General features: G+C 29.8%; 1 protein-coding gene across 3 annotated transcripts in view; it reads left to right on the top strand.

Annotated features, from left to right (window-relative positions):
• Positions 1 to 21,885, top strand: part of LOC118190728 (cytoplasmic aconitate hydratase-like) — a 165,097-nt gene that overhangs the window by 47,344 nt on the left and 95,868 nt on the right. For all 3 annotated transcript variants that reach the window (XM_035361492.2, XM_035361491.2, XM_035361493.2), the window contains 9 exons: positions 241 to 310; positions 4,186 to 4,369; positions 7,004 to 7,143; positions 7,927 to 8,098; positions 8,326 to 8,426; positions 14,486 to 14,602; positions 18,332 to 18,491; positions 19,333 to 19,468; positions 21,233 to 21,317. In XM_035361492.2, coding sequence (XP_035217383.1) covers positions 241 to 310; positions 4,186 to 4,369; positions 7,004 to 7,143; positions 7,927 to 8,098; positions 8,326 to 8,426; positions 14,486 to 14,602; positions 18,332 to 18,491; positions 19,333 to 19,468; positions 21,233 to 21,317 — 1,165 coding nt within the window. The remainder of the gene's footprint in view (positions 1 to 240; positions 311 to 4,185; positions 4,370 to 7,003; positions 7,144 to 7,926; positions 8,099 to 8,325; positions 8,427 to 14,485; positions 14,603 to 18,331; positions 18,492 to 19,332; positions 19,469 to 21,232; positions 21,318 to 21,885) is intronic.

A 21,885-nucleotide genomic window follows, 5' to 3' on the forward strand; every position in this document is an offset into this window, starting at 1 on the left:
AATACACCACACCACACTTTCTAGTCATAAATTATACTGAAGCATTGGATTATAAATAATTTTAGAAATCCAGTTTTCAGTATAAGATTTGCTGTGTTTTCTTAGTTTTATTTTTAAACTATTAAAAAAACTGTGCACATTGGTTTACTTATGCATTCATTATTTTGTAGCATTATGTATTTTTATGTCATATATTTTTTAATGTGTGTTGATTTTTAAATGTCATATTTTTGTCTTTAGTTCTGATGCTTTAGAAAAGAACCTTGATCTAGAATTTGAAAGAAATAAAGAAAGATTTGCCTTCCTAAAGGTAAAATTTATTATTTAGAATATGTGAGGTATAAGAATTTTGCATGTACAATGAAACCTTTCATGATGATGACCTTTTTAAAGTGACTAATATTGTTAAGAACATGATTGTGTTATGCATGAATTTATACACATTGATCGTGAATGTCTGTGCTAGTCATATTACCGAAGAAAACCATCTGTGCAGAAGACGGATTGGTGGAAACCATGGATGATGAAGAGCTTAGTTTAATAGTAGTTAAATGAAACTTATATTTCCTTGGTGAAGCAAAATGTAAAAATTTGTGTGTGAGGCTGCCATAAGTTTGTTCTTGATTTTATATTTTCTTACTTTCCCAAAGATTAAAATGTAAATTTGGGATTTAAAAGTGTACAATTTCTTATTTTAGTATTGTTCCTAAATCCATAATTTGTTATAAATTCAAGAAAAAATTAAGGAAGGCTATTTTACATATCATTTGCAGTAATTTAATTTGATTTTGAAGAAATTTTTAGCAGATTTTTTAGTTACATTATTAAATTAGCTTGCATCCTAAATGGAATATAGTGAAATTTACCATTCTAATATTTAGAAAGTATGTATCATCAAGTACATCATTACTTAAATTTCAAGAATTATAGGAATAATGGTATTATTATACTTCATGATAATCTACAATGTGGACTGCAGGTTAAAATATACTAGTAAAATAGCATATGATTTGTTGATTCTATGGATTTAGAGTAAATTTCTTTGCAGTTGAATAATTTCATGCATTATAATGTATGTATTCTTTGCTTACATTATGGTAGATACATAGAGAATATAAATTAAATGGAATAGTCTGGAATGAATATGTTACGAGGAAAATGTAATCTGATATGAATTATTTCCCAACAAAATTCTTCCTATTTCACATTTCTATTGTTTATCTTGTGATTTTTGGCCTGCTTCATCAGTGTATTTCCAAAATTTTGCTTATGCCTGTATCTTATTATGCAAAATTTATCAATATTATTACGTTTCTGGAAGATAAATTATATTTATTTAGGTATTAAGGAAAATAAAGTTTTGAATAAGAGGTGTTTACAGAAGCGTAATAGCAATAATATGTGGAATGTATAAGATATCTAATTTAAAAAAGTAGATTTTATATGAATAATCACTTGAATAAAAAGGAAATAATAAATAATGTGTAAGTTAGAAAATATTTCATATTAATATTGCTTATTTTACTCGTACATGAAGACGAGTTTAGTTTCTTTATTGAAAAAAATTGCATGTGTAACATGTGTTTCCAATTATGTTCCCTCATCTTTGATAGCATAAAATATTCTTTATGTAAAACATGATATCATTTGTTTCAGGTATTTAATTTTTTGAATCTATGAATGTGACCATCAAATGGCCAAAGTCATGAAACAATAGTAATTCAACATAAGTTTAGTGTCTAGTGGTTGGATAAGTAGGTTGTATGGGGATTTTTATGACTATTGCCATGTGTATTTAGATTTTAGGTTAGCATATATAAAACAATTCTGAGAAAGCCTTTCAATCACTTCTTTTAAGGAAGATAAGGTTTAAATAATTGGTATAACTAATTATCCAAATCAAACTGTATATATCATTGTAATTCATAAGTATTGCAAATGATGTTTATAATAGTACACAATTACCTGTAGCCCGTTTCCTTTCATTACTATGTCAGAGCTGCCAACTCTCCCGATTGAGGCGGGAGACTCCCGATTTTCGACCGCTCACCCGCCAACCCGATTTACAACATATTTCTCCCGACTTTTTCTTATTCTTAAAATTTCTCACGATTTTTATGCAACTTGGCTTAATACTTTGTAATATGAACAACAAAAAGAAAAAAGTGCTTTTGGATGTCTGAAAGCAATTGAATTTTCTCTAGATTATATCTAAAACAAAACCTTGCGAATGAGATAACTTCTGCTTTGTGAGTGAGAGCATTATACGTATCCAGAAACGTCGTTCTCTAGTTCTCTAATGGGTATCAAGCTCCACTGCGTGTCAGCTGGCATATATTAGCCAATGAGGACAAAGCAAGGTATTATTTGGATGTTCTTTGGTTATTTCATTCATTTTGTCCTGAGTTGTGTGAGTACACGTGCCTTCGGGAAATAGTTTTAGAAATTATCATCTTTTGTTATGTCTGCAAGAAAGGTGAAATACTCGTGTACGTTTCAAAAATCGTACACAGTTGACTTTCCTACCATAATTTCCTCAAGGAAATGTAATAAATTTGCGATGTGTACTGCCTGTCGTTGCGATTTTTTGATTTCGCATGGTGGAAGGGCGGATGTTCTCATACATGTGCGTACACAAAAGCACAAGGATAACATGAGTTGTTTTTAAAAAATGAAACATTAAATTTTTCTTTGGAAACAGAGGACCAACAAGTTATTAATGTAGAATGTCTGTTCTCTGCCTTTTTACTGGAGCACAACCTGCCACTGAATGCACCAGATCACGCTGCAGCTTTATTTAGAAAAATGTTTCCCGATAGTGAAATCGCTAAGAAATACTCAAGTGCAAGAACCAAAACAGGTGCAATTGTTAAAGAAATGGGTTTGAAAAATAAATCCTCAGTTATTGATTGCATTAAAACAGCTCCGTTCTGCCTCTCTATGGATGGAAGCAATAATACCGATTCAAAACTGTATCCAGTTGTTTCTTTTTTTTTAATCCAGAGTCTTCAGAAATTGAGAGCAGTTTACTTTCTGTTCCCACTTTAGAAGGACATTTGACAGCCTTTAATATAGCACAGCTAATTATTAAAACTTTAAAAGAAAATGCAGGCCCTCTGGATAATTGCTTAGCACTTGGTGCCGATAATGCACCAGTATTGGTAGGCTTGGGAAGACTGGTGTTGCAGGCATCTTAAGAAAGGAAAATTCAGATTTGCAGATTATGAGGTGCACCTGTCACCTCTTAAATTTAGCAGCTGAAAAAGAAGCAGCTTCTTTACCAATAAATGTGGATGAACACATTGTTGATATTTATTATCTTAAAAGGAGTTTTAAAAGGAAGGAAAAATTGAAACAGTTCCAACAGCTGCATAACAGCAGTTTACAATTAGAAAACTTGAATGAAGTTATAAAATCAGCTAGGATTGACACCCAGTGGAGTTTAATTGGAAAACTGAAAGGTGCTGATGGAATTTTAAAATATAGTGAACTGTCCAGAATTGTGTTGGCCATATTGACAGTTCCCCATAGTAATGCAGAGTGTGAGAGGATTCTCAGTGTTGTTGCGAAAACAAGGACTAAATTTAGATCTAATATTAGTGATGACACATTAGAAAAACTTTTATTAGTGAAAGCAGGCCTATGTGGCAATTGCTGTGAACAAAATTATGAAGTTTCTTTCTTAAAGAAAGCAAAATCTGCCACTGTTTATAACATTTGTACAAAACTAATTAAAGTTTCTTTTTTTTTTTTTTCTTAAATGATGCAAATAATAAAAATGTTTTTTATGTGTAAGATATTTTTGTGTTACTTGCATTTAAGAATTAGTTACTATTTAAAGTTAATTCATTATTAAAAACTATATTTTTATCATTTAAAAGTCTTTTTAACATTGTGAAAAATCTCCTGATTTCTTAAAAAAAATCTCCTGATTTTTGAGTGTCATAGGTTGGCAAGTATGCTATGTGTTTTTCTACAGTATAGAAATACTATGCTGTAGAAAAGTACATCATACAGTATAGAAATACTATAACTGTATGATGTATCAAAGCTTGATAAATGTAAACTTTGTTAAATCATTGTAGCATTATATTCATTTATTATTCGTAAACTAGTTGTCTTACCATATGTATTATTGTTGTTCATGTGCTGTTTGCTGTAACTGTGAATATTTGTTTCTTTTAGTGGGGATCTAAAGCTTTCAAAAATATGACAATAGTTCCACCAGGCTCCGGTATATGCCATCAGGTCAACCTTGAATATCTTGCACGTGTTGTGTTCAATAACAATGGACTTCTTTATCCTGATAGTTTAGTGGGAGCTGATTCTCATACAACCATGATCAATGGTTTAGGCATAGTTGGATGGGGTAAGGAATTTTGTTTTATGGCCATATAAGATTATAAAATATGTGGGTTTTATTCTCTTTTTTCAAAGGAATATCAAAAAACCTTCGTACTCTAAGCATTTATTTAAGAGTATATCTTTTAAAAGAAAAAATAATTGGAACCAACAACTATGAAATTTTGCATATTATGAAAGGTACTCTGTTGATTTTACATTACTATTTGAGTATAGTAAAAGTGAGTTGACTGCCATTTTAACTGCCTCAAATGATACTCAAGTGTGAATGCTGTGCTAAAGTGACTGAAAAAGCACTGATGAGCTAAATATGGAGTCAGTTTATGGCCTAGTGCCATACTACTGCACAAAGTTAAGTACTGCCAGTTTGGTTCCAGATCAAATTTTAACACTGGTTATCTATAAAAACCAAATTTTAACACATGGGTAGATCAGACTAGGAAAAGAAAAATGTTGTCTCTATCTTCAGATTTATGTCAGAATGAGGATTAAAAAAACTTTTCAGCCTTCAGCCATATACATTTTTTAAGTGTTAATTTAACAATACTATAGTACAAAACACTACTCTTTATTTTAAAACTGTAGAAAAAACTTATATATATATATATTATGAAAATATTTTTGTTCATTGCGATTAATTTAATATTAAATGAGTGCTTCTTTAGTGAAGACTCCAACTATTCTGAAGTTGCGAGTGGTTTGAAGTTAGAAGATCACTTGAAATTTTGATTACTTAGTAGAAGGTGCAGGGAAGTTTTGAATCACAAAATCAGGTGATAGTCCAAACATAGCTTTATTTCTTGTTAATTACTGTCATGGCACATCACATTGGGGATAATCCCCACACTGCAATTTTGATCATGATGCACTATATTTTTAATAGAATCAGTGAAGCAAGAAACATCCCTTAGGTAGCAAGTGTAGGCAGAGCACATAGTTAGATTATCACAGTACTTATAGTAAGATTTTTCATTAAGCTGATTGCTTAAGAACTGTATGGAGTGCAAAAGGGTAAGATGAGCAGTTTTGAAAAAATTATAACCACTTTTATGGTAGAGGGGGGGAGGGCCGAAACCAAAAGGGGGGATTAAGGGGCTATTGCTAATTTAAAGTACAATTCAGAATTGCATATGTTTTATCTTGAATATATAAATAGAGAGAGGGGGAAGAGTAGTGATAAAGCATGTTTAATTTATTGATTAAACCTGATTTTTTAAATCTGATAATTTAAAAAAAAAAAAAAAAAAAAAAAAAATCTTGTATTTCTTCACTGAAATTTATTTATTTTGATTTTAGATTCAGGAACTTGTACTGGATTGGTATAATTATTATAAGAACTATAAAAGATAATATAGTAAAAAATAATAAAACTTAATTTAGAGCTCCATATTGAGCGTACTTGATAAACAAATATTTTTGTTATTTGGCATGTTCTTCTAAACAAGTTTCATCATATAAAAATATGCAGTATTTAATTGAAATTCAACTGGTTGAATGTTTATTAATTGAAAAAAATTGTTAAGCAGGTGGGGCTTTCATGATCTTCTCATTGTATAATATTAATGCAAACTTGTTTCTATTGGAAAGTTGTCTGTATGAAGGTTTCCCTTCCATGACGTATGTATATTTTGAAGGTTTTAATCATTAAAATATTTGAAAAAAATTGTAAAAGTTGATCAGATATTTTAAAAATCTTTAAATACTTTATATTTAAAGAAACTTTAAATTCAAAGAAAAACTTGTTGTATCTAAAGTGTTTGTTTTTGGTTTGCAGATTTTGCCACTTGGAGGTAAGTATTTGTAGTAGTTTCACACGCATGTAATGCAATGAAACAAATGCTTTACTGTGTTCGGGATAATTAAGTCTTTCTTCATTAAATAAGTGTTGGTTTACATAAATTTAAGGTATTCATATGAATGACATCTAATGATAAAATAAGATATCAAATATTTTGGCCCTATTTGTTATTACTATTTTTAACATCTTGTTTTAAATGCAAGATTTTATATTTTGTGGTTTTGAAATTTCTTGGAATTTAACTCCTAAACTTTGTCATTTGTAATCACTTAGATTTTTTTAGGTCTTATATTTTTGAGGCATATAAAGATTTAATTGCATTTTTTTAAATGTTCCTTATTTATGTATTTAAAAAATGTTTTAGGTTAGTAGCTGTTTGAAGTGTTAGACTGTTATATAAAATTTTTAGGTTGAATTTTTTAAATTTATTTGTAATTCATTGCAGCTGTTAAAATAAAAATTTGTGCCTGATTGTAATTAGTACTATGTAAACCATTCTACTAAAATTATTTATGACAAAGATTTCTAAAATTATTCTGTAGGAATCTTGATTTTTCCATTTGGAAATATTTACTGTTTGCAATTATCTGTTTATAGTGATTAAAATTTTATGGAATCATTCCAGAATTTTATGGTTTGATAATTAAGATAGCTAAAATATGAAACTTTTTAAAAAAATAATTGAGGCAGAAATTTACATAATTAAATTTCAGTGATGATTGCTTTGAAATGTTCACTCTAGAATATATTAGATATGATTATTATGTTCCAGACTTTTATGAAATCATTTCAATAGTATAATGTCAAAGGAGTGTTTTCAAAATTACATGTGTTTACTTTTAGGTGTTGGTGGTATAGAAGCAGAGGCTGTAATGCTAGGGCAAGCTATTAGTATGGTTCTACCTCAAGTGGTTGGATATAAGCTAGTGGGCAAAGTAAATCCTATGGTGACATCAACTGATGTTGTTCTTACTATCACTAAGGTAATTATAAATAAGAATTTAAGTCAGTTATTCACTCACGAGTGCATATTGTTGCAATATAGGTAGTGGTGAAAAATGTCTCATGAGTATTCTTTAAAGATTTTCATTATTTGTTTTATGTTAGTTAACTGCTCTTATTTGTGTTACATATAATGAAAATATGATGAACTATGCTATTCAATTATTTTAAATAAGCTTTCTTAAAAAGGGAGCAGGATTTTTCCATTGGTTGAGTTGCTTATAGTCTGCAGTATCAATCTGATTAAATTTTTTAAATAATTTAAGTATTTCTTTTCTATAAACATTTTGTTATTGACTTTGATAATTATTGAGTTGCGTGTAATTTTTTAGAATATTTGTGTGACGTTAAATAATGAACTTAGCATGCTTGTCTAATTTTATTATGCATTTCTGTGCACAGTTCTTTCATTGTATCAGTATTCACTTGAAGTCCACAACTCTGCTGTAGCATTTTTCTGTAGAGAAATAAAGATATTCCATAAAGAAATCTCATTAAGACTATTATGTTGATGTATATGCTTTTTGTTAATCAGCTAAAATCTCAGAACTTTGTAATGTATAATTGTAATGTTTATTTTCCTGTGTAATGGTCGTAAGAAATAGTCATATAATTTCAATTGCATTTTTTTCTCTAAAGTTTAGTAGTAACTTTTTAAAAACCCATATTTAATGTATAACTTCTTTATGCATAAGAGGTTTCTTGTTGAAGATGACATAATTATTTGTAAAATTCTAAAGGAATTATTTATATACTGTTTTCAGCATCTCAGACAAGTTGGTGTTGTGGGGAAGTTTGTAGAATTTTTTGGTCCTGGAGTAGCAGAGTTATCAATTGCTGACAGAGCTACTATTTCAAATATGTGCCCTGAATATGGAGCTACTGTTGGCTTCTTTCCTGTTGATGACAAAAGTATACTTTATTTGAAACAGACAGGTAAGAATTAATAAGTTCATTTCACACATTTCCCTAACAAAATAAATTTTTTTATATCTAATGTAGATTTGAGGCTACACCTTTGTGTTAAAATGGCTGTTGTATTTAAAATGTGAATAATGATAAAATGTGTATTTTTGTGCCTGCTCATTTTTTTCTTTGTATGAAGATTTTCTTTATAGTAACATATGCATAAAGTTTAATTTAAATTATTTTATACAATATAGGTCGTGAAGAAAAGCATTTGAAATATGTGAAAAGTTACTTAGAAGCTGTACATATGTATAGAGATTATAATAAACCAGATCAGGATCCAGTATTTTCTGAAGTGGGTATATTATTCCAATCCATAACATAAAATTTTCTTTTTTTCCACCTCTTTTAATTGGGTTAGGTTAAGTGTGGCAGAAATCTCGTTTTTTTTTTTTTTTTTTTTTTTTTTTTTTTTTTTTTTTTTTTAATTTGGAAAAAAAGAAATTTGGTTTTCTTGATAACTATCATAAATGGAGTAGCAGGTTTGAATTTTTTCCAAGGCAGTTGGAAAAAAGGAAAGAATTGAGCAGTGAAGCTCTCATAGGGTTGCTGAAGGGGATAAATTAACAAAAATCTAACTTATTTGAAAATGTTTTATTTTCTAAAATAACATGCAAAATAATTTAACTTAAAAAAATCTGGCAAAAAGTGTTGTAGAACTCATACGTGCTTACATCATGTGAGTGATAATGTAGATAGTTTTTTAATAATTAATTCAATTTATTTCCTTCTCGTATTGGATAAATATATTACTTATTAAAACTCAGTTTCAAAATCCATTCAAGCTTATGGATTTAACATCCATTTCGTAGCAGATTTCATAGCAAATACAAACGCATGCACATGTATAATGCATGTGCATCTGATTATCCACATCCTACTGAACTTGTTACGAACTTGTAAGCTGACTTTGGAGAGCATTCATGAACGTATTGCTGATTAATTTGTCCATGAAGAATTTGCCAAATAAGTCCATGAAGGGCAACAGCCATTTCATAATGGTAGCATACTAAGAATTCCATACAGGAGCAATCTATCAGTAAAATAAAGAAAGCAAGAAACAGTGGTTATAAAACCCTTTTTCTAAAGAAATTTTTTCTCCCATTGTTCTCCCGTGTCTATAGAGCAATCTGTTTTTCCTTAAGAAGGTGTTGGAGAATTGTACAAACTTGGCACTTCTACATTTTCAAACTTGGCACTTCTACTTTTAGCACAGCACATCGGTCAAAAGAAACATACTCTGTGCGTGCTTGGGTTGCCACACAAGTATTTTTGAGTGGCATTGTAAAATGCCATGTCACTATTTTGGACACATGAAACTTTGCCTCATTACATTTTCATTACTTCTTGGCAGGTGTGGAACAATAGCTTTGTCATATGTATATTCAGCAATTATTAGCTGAATATACATATAACAAAGCTATTTAAATTAATTAGTGACATAGTAACATAACATATAAATAAAATACAAATATTACTATTAAATAAGCTCCCCCCCCCCAAAAAAAAGGTCAGTTTCTTCCAGTTGATTTTTCTCTCTCACATAGGAAACTTGCTGAACCTGCTGAAAATACATGATTTTTAATGCTTTATTTTATCTTAATGGACCTGAAGGATTCTGATATAAAATTTTACATATTTGCAGTACATAAAATCTCATATGGTAGAAATGAATATATGATATTCTTTTTCAAATTTCATTATGAAATGTAGTTAAGATTAAAGTTCAGTAGGATAAGAGCTAATTTTTTCTTCTTTATCTAGTCATCACCAAAATTTCAAAATATGTTATTGCAGCTGATAGCAAAAAAAAAAAAAAAAAAAAAAAAAAAAAAAAAAAAAAATTCTGTTGTTTTTTACTGCTTTTATGATATACCTGTAGATTCAATTTTATTAACCCGAAGGGCATTAGCCCAGAAGGGCTATTAATTTTGTTTTGGCATTTTGCGTTGGTTCACTGTAAATGTGGGTTCACTTTTCGAATTGTTTCCACCAAATATTAGAGCTTTGTGTTATATTTATAGGAATTAAATAATGAAGAATCTACATAAATGTATATATGTTTCTCACATTGCGATAAAACAACGGTACCTAGAGCCATCAAAATTTGAATAATGGCACAGAATATGGGCATCTGGAACCCCTAATTTGAAATTTGTTTTATTATCTATTTCATATTTTGTAATGCTTTTATGAATTTTTTATTAACAAACTTGACGATTTCAAAGCGAGCAATGGCAATACTGTATGGGAAAAAAAAAACATTTTTATCTCCAGTATGCGAGACTGTGTATCAGAAATTCTAAAGATATGCTCATTTTAAAATTATATTGCGGTATTCCTATTGAATTGAAATTCATTGTTTAAGTGCAAAGAACATGATATTTAATAAATAAAGGTGGCACACAAAATGCGTGGGGCGTAATGTAAAATCTGTTTTCTTTTTAATTTAATTTTCTTTTTTTGTTTTAATTTTGTTTTCTATGAATTGTAACCTTTCAAAGTATTATAAAAATGCAGTTGGTCTTCACTTCATCACTTTTGCTAAAGTCCTAACTTTTTTCTTACTGGTTCTCAAACTTTTCTTTTGCATTTTCTGCGATACTTTGAAAGGTTATAACATTAGTATTTAATATAATTGCAAATATAAATTAACAAAAAATCAGAACTACTTTTATATGCGCCTTCAGGTTGCCAAATTGTTGAGTGGAGTTTCAAACATTTTTGGCAAGAAACTACACACCGCCATATTACTATCTAAATTTTTTGTCTACATTTCGAATTTTAAGCCTAAAATGTCTCCAAAAACGGGGTTTCCGAACATGCAAAAACCATGTTTTGAAGACACAATTTAAGCTAAAAATCCGAAACAAAAACAAAAAATTTAGATAGCAAAAACGTAAAGTTTCTAGCCAAAAATATTTGACAAGAATCCATGTACACAGCGATATGTTTTAACTTCAAAAAACATGTACGAATTGCACTTTCTAGGCAGCGAAGGAATCTACATACTATGCACATCTCGCATCAATAAATTAACATAACAACAATAACTTTCAAAGAATACCATGTACACAGCATTCTCTTTAAACTTTAAAAAAATCTACGAAGTGCACAATCTAGGCATTGCACACAAATCAACCAAATAAACTAAACTAAATTACATAACAATTCAAAAAACAACAATAAAGTCAGAAATTCAGTAAAAAAACATTCTACAAAATAAAAACAGCAAAATAAAAGCACTTACCATAATGCATTCCTGAATAAAATTTCACCAGTTACACAACGTCTCTGAACAAAAGTACCATGATTTTGCTATATCACATGTCTTTCTGAGATTCAAAATTTTGAAAGTAACGATTAAAATCTTCCTCCAAAGTTCACTTACTACACACAAACCACAATCCAAATCTTAAACTCCGCTCACAGCCACATACGTTACCAGCAACCATTTGACTGCAAATACATGCAAGAACTATCAGTCATTCTTTGTCCGAGTTCTCATAGCAGCTCTGCATTTCGAACTCTGTTTTAAAAGTCTCACAGAAATTCCAAAAATACACTTCAATCCTCATAATCACACCTTTGAACAAAAGACTCATTATCAACTCAAACGTTGTACCTATTAATACTAAATTTATTTTCCGCACGATCTAAAATACGTGACTGAAATCTTGCCACCATGTCTATCATTGCAACTCGGGCCATTTCAAAACGCGCACGACACGAACCAACGAGCAATTAAACCACTCCAGCAAAAGATTTTTCAACGTCAACAGGGTTGCCATTCAACACGAGATTGAGCCAAAAACCAGTGCAGAACACATATCGCCACATTTGATGATATTAGGGCGCATATAAGAGTAGAGCCGAAAAATCCATGCAAACATAAAAATAAGGCTTCTTAAACTATGCAAAAAATTAAAATACTAAATTAATAGCATAATAACTAATATGTTGATAAAATATGGATAAAATAATATGAACATGAAATATAGGTAAATAAATTTCTTCTGGAAGTTTTTTATGGGGTTCTTCCTACAATTTTTTCCTGTTCTAAAGAAGCTTTCCAACACCATGAAGTAGCCACGTATAGTTGCAAAATAGTGAATTTTGTGATGCACTAAATTTTTTAAAGAAGAAAAATTTAAATGTAAAAACTGTGAAATAATTCATTTGTTAAAATGCACATCTATTACAAGGATTTAGTCACTGTTTTAGGGCCTATTTTCATCACGTTCTGCAATAGCATGAAGTGAAATTTAGCAGTGTGTGTTTATATAGTGCCAGGATTGCTTAAATAGATATTATTGATGTTATTGTCACTGATATTGATCATTACTGACTGATACTGACTGATTATTAATTTTAAGACAGGTACTGGATGTTAAATTAATCAGTAGAGTTGTTATAAGTAAAATGGCCAATGTGTTTTCATTTGAAAACTGAATAATTTTTTTCAGAGCTTTTTGAAACATTTTTTTAAGTAATCAGACTCTCAAGATATGTATTCAATCTATTAAAAGACAAGAATTTGCATATTTTTATAAGTGTAAGTATTTTGTAAGCAAGTAACACTTGTTACAAGTTGAAGCATTTCTTTGTTGATACAACGTGCTCTGATTGATCGCCTAGCTTTTAGTCATATTCTGTACTAGTATTTCAGAGTTTTTAGTTTAATTCATTTAATTGAGAAACATCTCCCCTTTAGTATGGTCATTAAAAAAAATATATGGTTTTTAACATTTGTTTTTAAATCATTTTGGTCTACTGCAAATATGATAGTTGTGTTCTCTCTGTATTTTGTAATTTGGCATATATTTTACCTTCATCAGCTCATCATTTTATCAGTGAATTTTTCCTATTACATCTGTGTATTTTATCATGTTTCCTCTGTGTCTTCTGAAAATATCATTTGTATAATTATTGTTTTAATATTTTGTTTCAATTTTGTGTGTCAAATATATTGTGGTGTGTTCTTACTATGCATTTAACACATGATGCCCTTTTCTTGTTAGTCATAAAAAATAACATTAGTACAACTAATAACTTTATTCATGCATTTAAGTAGGATGTACAAATATTCAGAACTAGGAAATACTACATAAGTAAATTTAATAATCTATTTAATTTGTATAGGAAATCAGATTGCTTTACTTTTTTGAAAAACAAAAAAGTAAGCTCTAGCTTTTGAAGATGATAGATACAGTGCTAATTTACAGAAAAATTTAATCAAAATTTTATTTCTTTTTGAAATAATAATAATAATAAAAAAAAAGATAACTGTAGACTATGTAAATAAATTTTTTTACTGTTCTGTTACACTCTGAAGTTAATTTTGTAAAATTAGAAAAGCTTGATATATTGGATCACTTTTTTAAGTTTTATGTTTTTGATGATAAATACAAAAAACAGTTCAAAAAACATAAGCAAATTTCTCTGAAGCACACAAGAATTATTTTTTCTGTGACTTTTTGTCATTTTTCTGGCCATTGGAAAATTCCTTTTTTAAAAACGTTGTTAGGTTGTTTTTCTTTTTTGTAAAGAAATTATTGAGGTGCTGTTTGACACTGTTCAAGGAAGTGAACTGTAGGACATTCAGATAATTTTGAACTTGAATATACTTTCAGTCTTAATATGACAAAAACACATTTATTAATTTAAGTTATCTCTTGAAAATTTTGCTGAATTGGTAAGTTTTAGAAATTTTTCACTGTTTACATTGAGTTGTATTTAAAGAGAGCAGCATTAAGTGTAGGAGGAAAAAATGGAATTTAAGCACAACCTTTTGGATTTAAAGGGTTTGTTAAATTTTCAGAACATTTACTATAAGATGATTGAATATTATGCGCTAGTATAGAATTTGATACTGCTTAATATCTCACTTATTCTAAAATTCTGCAGTATCAGGGAGAGAAATGTATTCTTTAAATAAGTATTTATTGTGAGGTATATGTATGTTTAATTTGAATTAAAAAATTGCAGAAATTTACCAACATATTTAATTATATGTAGTTTCTGTATTTTATATTTTAAATGTGTTTTCAATGTACGTTGATAAATTCTTCCAATAAACATCTTAAAATATCTATGATGGATAAAATGTACTTTTTAAGGTAAATATCATAAAAGCTTAAGTTTTAAAACATTGAGAATATCAAAGATAGAATACATCTGTTCTTTTTAGGTCACTTTGTTAAGCGACTTTCCATCTGGAGATAGCTATATGCTTTTTTAGCTATCACTATATCACTAATGTATTATACACTGAAGAAATAAAGGATTAGTTTTGGTGTTATTTAGTTTAAATTATGAATGAATATAATGCTTTATAATTATTTTTACTTTCAGGTTGTAGAATTAGATCTAGGCTCTGTTGTTTCTTCTGTAAGTGGGCCAAAACGGCCACATGATCGGGTACCTGTACAAGAAATGAAGAAAGACTTCCAGAGTTGTCTTGTAAATAAGGTACTTGATAAGCCTTCAGTAGTCATAGTATGTCTCTGAAATACCAGTTCATTTGTGATACATTTAGGTATTAAAATTCACCATGAAATTACAGCGCGAATTTAAAATGAACTTTGTGTTGGTACACTGAAACTTTTTTAAAAAAAGAAATAACTCCATTATTATTAATATGATGGTGAAAAAGTGAAAGCTAGGAAGCAAACTCTCTCTCTCTCTATATATATATATAGAAACAAAAAAGTTTAGAAATTTCAATCTGAATTACATCTGGAAGATTATAAATTCTTGAAATAATTCAAAAGAAAGTGCCAAATAAAGGTACAAGATTTTATCCAATTTAAAAGAATAATTTTTAAGAAACATTTTTTATTTTATTTTATCATCAAGGTATTATTTGCTTCTATGTGACTGTAAAACAAATAATACTTTAAAAGAAAACAGTATGAAATAAGAATTCCCAAAATTAAAACAAGAAAACCATTAGGTAAATTAAAAGCAACAGGCTAAATAAATATTTAAAATATATTTTAAACCAGAGAAAGTGCAAAAATGCTAAAAAAGCATTGGAAATTAAAAGTAATTATTGAAGTTAAAAATTAAATGTATTTTAGAAGTTAGAATTGTGATGAAATGAAATTCATTTATTGTAGAAGAAAATTTGCTTAAAAGTAAAATGATTGAGAAGCTTTAAAAGTAGTTTATGCACATACACATACACCCCCCCCAAAAGTGAGAATTGAGAGGGGGCCATACAAAAGAATGGAAGGCATGTAGCATATTCCCAATTTTTGGTATATTGCCTTTATAACAATTCCTGTTTTAGGGTTAGAATTTTAACTCTACAATCTATTTACTTTTGATTTGAAATACCTTTTGATTTATTACACTTTTTTGCATTTTCATTGGTTTAAATTTTACTGAAAATATTTATTTACCCCATTGCTTTTAATTTACCTAGTGGTTTTTTCTGTTTCTAATTTTGAGAATTCTTATTTTGTACTGCTTATTTTTACAGTATTGTTTGTTTTGGGTCTATTTAACGTATTTTTAAAATGTTTTGTTTTGTACTTTATTGCATTCTTTTTCAGTTAAAAAAAAAGCCCTTAAGTTATTATTTTAATTTCATTTTTAATCTTTATTTGGTGTTTTCTTTTGACTTATTTTAAAAATTTATAATCATTGAGATACAGTGATCAGATTTTAAATATATGTGATCCTCCATTCAAACATTTGCAACTTGAAATCTGAATTTTAAGCTTCTTTTGAATTTATTTCATATTTTGGGCAAATTAAATGAGATTTTGATTAACTAACTCAACAATTTAAAAGCAATTTGTTGACTAGTCAGGAAAATATTCCTTTCAGATTTAATATGCCTTTAAAACTAAGTGATTTGAAAACAATAAATACAATATTTTTCATCTAATTATTAACTTGTAAAACTCATAATTCGGAATGATCTATAATCCAGACCTCAAAGCTACAAACTTTCTGCGCATGCGCATATCCGTTTACGCATGCGTGTTTAATGTATAACGGACGGTATAAGCTAAGCTAAAATTATCTAATTACCTATTTCAGTTAATGTTGCTGATTGCGTTGTTCCTTAATCTTCGAATTCGATCCGGCTTATTATTTTTTGCAGACTGTTGGAGCAATTTTATAAAAGTAAGCTTGAACTTTCGATTATGTCGAAAAGAATTTCCGATTCTGGAGCTGCCAAAGGATCTAGAAAGCGAAAGTAGGTTTTGACGTCCATCAAACAAAAAGTGTAATTGCTGCAAAAAAAAAAAAAAAAAAAAAAAAAAAAAATGGGTAAAGGCATATCCTTTTTTTCTAACCGTTTCGAAATCTGTTTATCAATTTCAAGCTGCTCTGTGGGGGTGGGGGGAAACGTCGCGGCGCTCAATGGACTGGAAGTTGATCTGTCAGCACTATCCTTATCTTCAGGGCAGATGTTTTTATTCTATTCGGCTTATAGTTCTTTACTAAATGTAGTATTTCATCTCGATGTACTCAGTCTTTGATATGGTTTAAATCAAATTCCTCATTAGTATAAATATCACGAATACACATCAAATAGTTTTCTGGTTGCAATTTTCTAATTTCGACTATGCATAATGTATGCTTTACGCATACGTACATTGAATGAAATGTTTAATAAAGTAAACAAATAAATATTAAGCTTTTTTTTTTTTTTTTTTTTTTTGTAAATTTTGATACCCTTTAGATCATAATTGCTCTTTATTTCATAAGTTATGGTTTCATTTTTGTAATTTTATAATTTCTGCATATCTTACCAGATTTAAATTGATGATATATAATCCGGAAAAACAGATAATCCAGAATCGCTGAAGTCCCGACGAGTCCAGATTAAAGACTTTTGACAGTATCTTACACTGAAGTGACAAAAGTCATGGCATAGCAATATGAAAATATATAGATGGCAGTAGTATCAAGTAGAAAATGTATAAATGTGAAGTGCTTTAGCAGAGCTTTCATTTGTGTTCAAGTTATTCATGTGAAGAGGCTTTGACGTGATTATGGCCATACGGCGAGAATTAACAGACTTTGAACGCGGAAGGGTCCACAGTGTCAAGAGTGTGCCGAGAGTATCTAATTTCAGGCATAACATCCCACCATGGACAGTGCAGTGGCCGACCACCTGCACTTAACGACCAAGACCAGCACCATCTGCATAGAGTTGTCAATGTTCACAGACAAGAAACACTGCATCAAATAACCGCAGAAATCAATGTGGGATGTACGAGGGACATGTCCGATAAGACAGTGCGGCGAAATTTGTCTTCCCTGGGCTATGCCAGCAGAAGACCAACTCGAGTGCCCTTACTGACAGCACGACATCGCCTGCAGAGACTCTCGTGGACTCGTGAGCATATCGGTTGGTCCCTAAACGAATGGAAAACCGTGGCTTGGTCAGATGAGTCACGATTTCAGTTGGTAAGAGCTGATGGTAGGGTTCGAGTGTGGCGCAGACCCCACAAAGCCATGGACCCAAGTTGTCAACAAGGCACTGTGCAAGCTGGTGGTGGTTCCATAATGGTCTGGACTGTTTTTACATAGTGTGGACTCGGTCCTCTGGTGCAACTGAACCGATCATTGACTGGAAATGGATACCTTCAGCTACTTGGAGATCACTTACAGCCATTCATGGACTTCATATACTCAAACAAATGGGATTTTTATGGATGACAATGCGCCATGTCACCGGGCCACAATTGTTCGCGATTGGTTAGAAATACATTCTGGACAAATCCAGCAAATGATCTGGCCACCTAGATTGCCCGACATGAATCCCATCGAACATTTATGGGACATCATCGAGGTGTCAATTCGTGCCCAAAACCCTGCACCGTCAACACTTTCACAATTATGGACGTCTATAGAGGCAGCATGGCTCAATATTCCTGCAGGGGACTTCCAATGACTTGTTGAGTCCATGCCACGTCGAGTTGCTGCACTTCGCCGGGCAAAAGGAGGACGGACAAAATATTAGGAGGTATCCCATGACTTTTGTCACTTCAGTGTATGTTTCATCAGTTGACAAAATCATATTCTCATACTTCTGCTTATTAATAATGGGCATGATTTTGTATCTAATTGAAAACAATAATACTTGAGCTGTTATTAACTCAAATTCTAATTGCACTTCAAATAAGTGTAATATTTTTAACTATGTTTTACATTTGGTATAAAATTGTATTGTAGGTAGGATTCAAAGGCTTTGGTTTAGATCCAGAAAAATTATCTACCACTGTGCCACTCATTTACAATGAGAAGGAATATCTTCTTCGTCATGGTTCTGTGGTCATTGCTGCCATTACTAGCTGTACAAATACAAGTAATCCATCTGTAATGTTAGGAGCAGGTAACAACAGTTAATTGATTTTTTGGGGTTTTATGTTTCAGTCTTTTTTAATGAAAAATTATTAAAAAGAACTCATAGCTATAATAATTGTTCATGCTTTTCAGTAGTTTTAACAACTGCTTTTACCCTTTCAACTTATCATGAAAATATTATGATCTGAAAAAAGGATTTACCATAATTTTTTTTAAGTAATAAATTAGAAAAAATGTAAAGGAAATGTTTTTTAGTTCATTTTAATGTCAAAGTTTAAAATTTTAAAACATAACTGTTACTTTGTAAAATTTTCTAATTTATGAAATGTATATTTTAACTAATGTAAAATGTATTGGTTTGCAATTATTGCCAACTTTAATGAATGTAATCCCTACTCTAATAATAGCTACACAGAATTCTAGAGATCTTGCATAGCTGCAATTTGTCTGAAATATGTTACCTCCTCCCATTTCTCCCTTGGAGTGGGTGGGAGCTTGAAAGTTTAGTTCTAATAGTAATAAAGACATTCAAAATAGGTAAATTTCTGAAGAAAGAATGTATGTAAATTCACATTTTATCTGTTTTCATTCATAAATGGTTGCAAAAGTTTAATTAGAACATGTTATTATCATTTAAAAAATTTAATGTCTCTGGTATAAGTTAAATATATGATCAATTTTGTTTGTATCAAAGTGATATTCACAGGATTATTATTTTATGCTCAAGTTATCTCACTTAAATTGGATAATTTGAATTATTTCAATCATTTTTAGTCTTTTGTTATTTAATTACATATAATCAATTCATCAAGTTTTATTAATCTATTTATCCATGCCACTTAATTAATCATTGTTCTTCTGATTTCAAGGCATTTTGGCTAAAAAGGCTGTAGAAAAGGGTCTGAGTGTTTTACCGTATATTAAAACAAGCATGTCCCCTGGAAGTGGTGTAGTTACTTATTATTTACAAGAAAGTGGAGTTATTAAATACTTAGAAAAATTAGGGTAAGTGTATGTATTACTTGAAATATTTTAAGGTTCATTTTCTCCCCTGTGCTATATGGCTTCAGAAATGTGTAAATATTTACATCTCGCATAAGTTTTATAAATATCTTTGAAATACATGTTTTGTTTCAGTTGCACTCTGTAGGTAAAAGGAAATTTAAATGAATTGGAAGATTTCATTTTTAGAGCTTAATAGTATACTTGGATACTTTTTGAAGGTTGCTAGATTCTCACAGTATTGAGAGGGCTTAGTCTGGATGTATTTTTTCCCCTAAATTAGCCTTTTTACTAGATCTAGATTCATGCTATGACCTCAGTTATGTAAGAATTTCAAACGAGGCCTTGTTAGTGTAACTTAACTGAATTCATTTGATCAAGATATGCAACAAAATCCTGGCTTAAGTCAATAAAGATTTCAAACAAGTCAATTTTTCAAGTTTTGATAACATGAGATTTGAATCATTTGCATTTTTAAATATATTCAAAGAGCCTTAAGCTGAAATCCCTTGGAAAATTTTCCATCTGAAAACTTTCCCTGAAAACTTTCCAAGAGCTTTGATAGTTTTGTTGTGATATTTGGAATAATAGTAACTTAAATTAATAGCAAAATTGTAATGTTTACGAGTTCAAAATTTCATATATTTTCACAAATTTACAGAAATATTTTTTGTGAAGTATTAAATTATTTTAACCTTGTAACAATTTTTCTTTTAGTAATTAAACCTTTAACCTTTAAGTCAAGTTCATGTAAAATTTTTTTGAATTTTTATGAGCTACTTTTAACAATTTGGTTTAATATTTCATGGTCTCAGCTTGGAGCATGGTATTTATTCCTATAAATGTGCAGGTTATTTCAACCTTAATTAACGAATATTTTTGTAATTAAATTTTTATTTAAAAAAATGCAGAAGGTCAGCATATAAAAATTCATAGAACATATATTTTCTTTGTTAGTGTGTTAATTTATGTAAAAATTATATTCTTTTGATTCAACCATAAATGTTATTTCTTCTTTCCAAATTTAACGTATCAAATAAATAAATGATGCTGAGGTAATTCTCTGTTCCATATCAGTCATTTATCAGTAATAAAAATTAGCAAGAATAATAAATACGAATACTGTTGCAGAACATAGTAAATTCAATCTAACAAATTTAGGGTAAAAAGGCCTAGCAAATAGCACTGTTGCCATAGCAGTCGGGAATGATTGTCTTAATGGTGGGGCCATAAGCTAAATAAATAATAAAAATATTTTTATGCATAACAATGCCTTATACTTATTTTCAGATGCAATGGCATCAATTTAGTTGGTTGTCAGACTACTACTCTTTTTCCTATTTAATAACAATACTTTCAGCTGGCTAGTTTTTATTCTATGAGGTTCATTTAACTGCAGAATGAGGCAAAAAGCTGGACGTTGACTTGCCAATATTTGAGTTGCTGTTACAGTTAATTCCTGTCTGTCAAGCGTCTCTTGAAATGAAGTGGAAAGGGCAATTGATGCATATGAAATAAGCTCCTTCCAACTCAGCACTACTTAGAATCGTTGTTATAGAGGCATAAACTAATTATTATTCTGTAGAATATAATTTTAGAAGCTTGAAGTGTACCTGCATAGACAAATTTAAGAGGTTTTAATGGCTAAGGAAGGTTGAAAAGCATTAGGCTGTTTTTTCCAAATAAAGTAATGGAAAAAAAAATCTAAGTAATAATGATACATAAATCTTATTGTGAATAAAGTGTAATTATTTTATCTTTTTATAGTTTTCTTATTGTTGGTTATGGCTGCATGACATGTATTGGAAATAGTGGGCCTCTTCCAGAGAGTGTTGTTCAAGCTATAGATATGGTATTTATTTAATCTAATTATTAATTTTTTTATGCTGTAGTACCTTAAGTTACTGAATATTTTTCTTCTTTATATACTGTTTCATTATGAAAGTGATTTGGGAAAATATGTTTTTCTCACATTCTAATTTGTTATTTTCCTTGTAGTTTTGCATAAAGTCCTGTGGAATGAAATTAAAGCAATATATTCCAGTGATGAAAATTTTTTTAACTGGGATTATATTTGACAGAATGTTTTGATAAAATCCCTTGTACATTGCAACTTGTGTACTAAAACCACCCTTTGAAATTTTGTAATTTATGCATTTTTGTAGTTATTATAAAACAATATGTAGATGTCTGTGATTGGTTTGACTTTGTTAGATTGAACAACAAATTGGCCTTTGAAACCCAAGCTGCAAACTTCCATGAAAAGAGCACTTAATCCAAATACACTGCTGGCCATTAAAATTGCAACAATAAGAAGGCATGATCTGACAAATGTCAAAATCACATGAAAGGAAGAAGTTGTTGGGATATGCAAATGATTAGTATTTCAGCACATTTAGACAACGGAGGAGGAAGAAGCG

Source organism: Stegodyphus dumicola, chromosome 12, assembly GCF_044657685.1.
Source record: "Stegodyphus dumicola isolate Sdum_Otavi_A_Nest chromosome 12, ASM4465768v1".
Taxonomy (NCBI): Eukaryota; Metazoa; Arthropoda; class Arachnida; order Araneae; family Eresidae; genus Stegodyphus; species Stegodyphus dumicola.